Here is a 3,054-nt window from a genome sequence, read left to right on the forward strand (position 1 = left end):
AGCCATCTGAGGGGCAGCTGGGGCTGCTGCTGCCCCCTGGTGGCTACTGGGGATATGTTGAGGGGAGGAGCTGGCAGAAGACAAGAAGCTTGGGGAGGGGAACTTTATTTGGGGGTGCTGCCTGTTCCTGGGAAAGGGTCATACTTGGCCCAGTCAAGATGGTGGGAGTAGGACTAGGACCAGGGGGCCGGGCCTGCCTCACACCAGACCAACTTTAACTCATGAAGATGGGCTGGGCTGGGCTGGGCTGGGGGCAGGACATGGGATTGGGCTTGGCTCTGAGGGGTGGGGCCTACCTCCAAGGAAGAGCTTTCCCTGGGAAGTGGGTGTGGGGATGAGATCTGGCTCTGGGGATGGGGGGCCAGTCCCTGGGAAGCAGGGTTGGGGGATAGGCCTGGCTGGGTGTTGGGAGGGCAGGGCCTGGCTCTAGTGGGTGGGCTATGGATCGTGGGAGATGGGGCAGATCTACCAGTGGGTTATCTCTGCACAAAACCCACTTAATTCATACAGGTGGTGGGGGCGGGGCCTAGCTCTGAAGGTAGGGCCTGGTCCCAGGAGACCTGGCCTAGCTATGGGGGGGCAGGGTCTGTGCTGAGAGCAGAACAGGAGGGGAGGCTGGGGCTGACCTTGAACCACAGGGGCTTGAAATAATCCAGGTGGTAAGAGCAGGGCTGGAGTGGTGGTAGTACCCATGGCTGGAGGGGTGGGGTTGGACCCAGTGGATGGGGCCTACCTGGCAGCAGGATCATATTCAGACCAGACCCGCTTGAACTCATCCAGGTGGTGGGGGCCCAGGATGCTCCAGTCCCGGGTCAAGTAGTCAAAATTGTCCATGATGACAGCCACAAAAAGGTTGATGAGCTGGGGGGGGGGGGGGGGGGGGGGGGAGGTCAAGGTGGAGGATCAGAGGTTATACATGCCCTCAACCCTCTCAAGAGAGCCCTGAGGAGGCAGTATGTGTGTGTGGGGGCAGGGGGGTGCTCCCTGCAGGGATGAGGGGAGATTCCCGGTGACCAGGAGATGTTCCCAGGCTCTGGGGTGGGGGCGACTCTGGGGGGCAATAAGTGAGATCTCCAGGGGTTGGGGGTTTCAGAGGAGGGCCTGGAGCAGTCCTTGGAGCTGGGAGGGACCGAGGGTGTCCCAGGACAGTGAGGAGCCCTTGGGTGGTGCTGGAAGATGAGGTCAGAGAGGGAGGGGTCTCTAGTGATCAGGGGGTACGGGTGGTCCAGGGGGGTCCTGGGGCAGCTGAGGACGTCCTGTGGTTACTCAGAGTGGACGGGGAGGGGCTGGGTGGTTTTAGAGAAGCTGGAAGGGTTAAAGCAGGGGGCCTGGGAGCCTGGATGCCTGGGTTCTCTGGGAGGGGATTGAGGTCTGGGGGATTAAAGCAGGAAGGGATGGGAGCCTGGACACTTGGGTTTTCACGTTTTTGGGGAGGAGAGTAGGGGTTAGTGGGTGAGAGCAGGGTGGGGCGGAAACCTGGATGCCTGGGTTCTCTGGAAGTGGGGTGGGGACTGGGGGGTGAGAGGGCCCAAGGATCCCACCAGGAAAGCGCAGAGCATGAAGAAGCTGATGAAATAGGCGATAGCAAAGTTGCTGCCGCAGGAGAACTCCTCGCCAGGGCCGTAGTCAGACTCGCGGTCACAGCGCTTGCCAGGCAGGCTGGCTAGCATGATCTCCTGCCAGGCTTCCCCTGTTGCGCACCTGGGAAGGGCAGGTTCAGAATGTGGAGGTTAGCCCTGCCTAGCCCCACTCAGGCACTGACATGAGCCAAGCTTTGGGGAGGAGCAACTGGGGAATGTTCAAGTGGAGTGTTCTGGCCCTGCCCCCCTCCTTGTCTGCCGCCCAGTGACAGTGACAACCCAGCCACGCTCCCATGGTCCTCTCCCAAAGTAGGGAGAGAACCCAGGTGTCCGGGCTTCCAGCCCCTGGACTCTAACCCACCAGACCCTGCCCAGAGAACTCAGCCGCACCCCATTCACTCACAGAACAGGGAGAGAACCCAGGTGTCGAGGCTCCCAGCCCCCTTGCTCTCTGCACCAAGTCCCACCTCCCCTCCCATAGCAGGTGTCCCCAAGAAGTGGAGGGGTCTCCAGAGAAAGGTGATCTCCCTGGAGAGGTGAAAAGGAATCAGGGGGTCCCTTAGGGGGTGTTGGGGGTTTCTGGAGGGCAGGTAGGAAGTAGGAATCCCCAGGAGCAGGGCAGCTTCTAGAGGAGGAGAGGGGACAGAGAGTGGGGGGGCCTTGAAGGGCACAGGGAGAGATGGAGTTTCCCTGGGGGGAGTTGAGGGGACCTTCATCTGTGAGTCTGGGGGACTCTGGTATGTCCCTAGAGACCTGGGGGTGTCTCTGGGGGTGTTCAGGGCCCCTAGGGGACTGAGAGATCCTTGGAGAGTCCCAGGGGTGGTTTAGTCCCAGAGAGTCTCTGGGGGGTTTAGCAGTCTTGGGGGTGCTGGGCAGGTTTCTGAGTGGGGCTGAGAGATCCCTATGGGATGCCTGTGGGGGGCTGGGGGAGTCTCTGGATATCCCTTGGAGGACTGGGAGGTAACTTGAGAGGAGCTGAGAAATGGGGGGTCACTGAGGTGGTCCTGTGGAGGGTTTCTAGGAAGTACTGGGGGCCTGAGGGGGTCCCTAGGTGGTATTAGGGGCTCCCTGGGGGTGCTGGGCTGAGGGACCCCTAGAGGTCTCAGAGGTCAGGGGGGTGGTCCTAGGGTGTGTCAGGAGGTCTCTGGAAGGTATTGGGGGCCTGGAAGATCCCTAAGACATGTCAGGGGACTGGGTGGTCCCTGGGGTGTTTATTTAGGTTCCTAGGTGCTGTAAGGGTTCTGAGGTCCCTAAGGGGGCTGGGGGATTGCATGGGGTGTGGAGGATCCCCAGAGAGTCTCACAGGGTCCCTAAGGGGTGGAATGGAGCGGGGGGTTCCCAGCACCTGAAGAGCAGCAGCACAGCCTGGGGGAAGGTCTGGAAGTTGTTGTTGCGGTTGATCTGGGTCCCATCTTGCAGCGCCACCTTCCCAAAAGTCTGCAGCACCCACAGCTCAGAGGGGGGGGGGGGGGGG

At 61.1% G+C, this 3,054-nt stretch overlaps 1 protein-coding gene across 1 annotated transcript in view; it reads right to left on the reverse strand.

Moving 5' to 3' along the window:
- CACNA1F (calcium voltage-gated channel subunit alpha1 F) overlaps positions 1 to 3,054 on the reverse strand; it is a 37,271-nt gene that overhangs the window by 6,730 nt on the left and 27,487 nt on the right. Inside the window, 3 exon segments of the mRNA XM_025213737.1 lie at positions 735 to 861; positions 1,542 to 1,701; positions 2,926 to 3,017. Coding sequence (XP_025069522.1) covers positions 735 to 861; positions 1,542 to 1,701; positions 2,926 to 3,017 — 379 coding nt within the window.

Source organism: Alligator sinensis, unplaced genomic scaffold (assembly GCF_000455745.1).
Source record: "Alligator sinensis unplaced genomic scaffold, ASM45574v1 scaffold137_1, whole genome shotgun sequence".
Classification (NCBI taxonomy): Eukaryota; Metazoa; Chordata; order Crocodylia; family Alligatoridae; genus Alligator; species Alligator sinensis.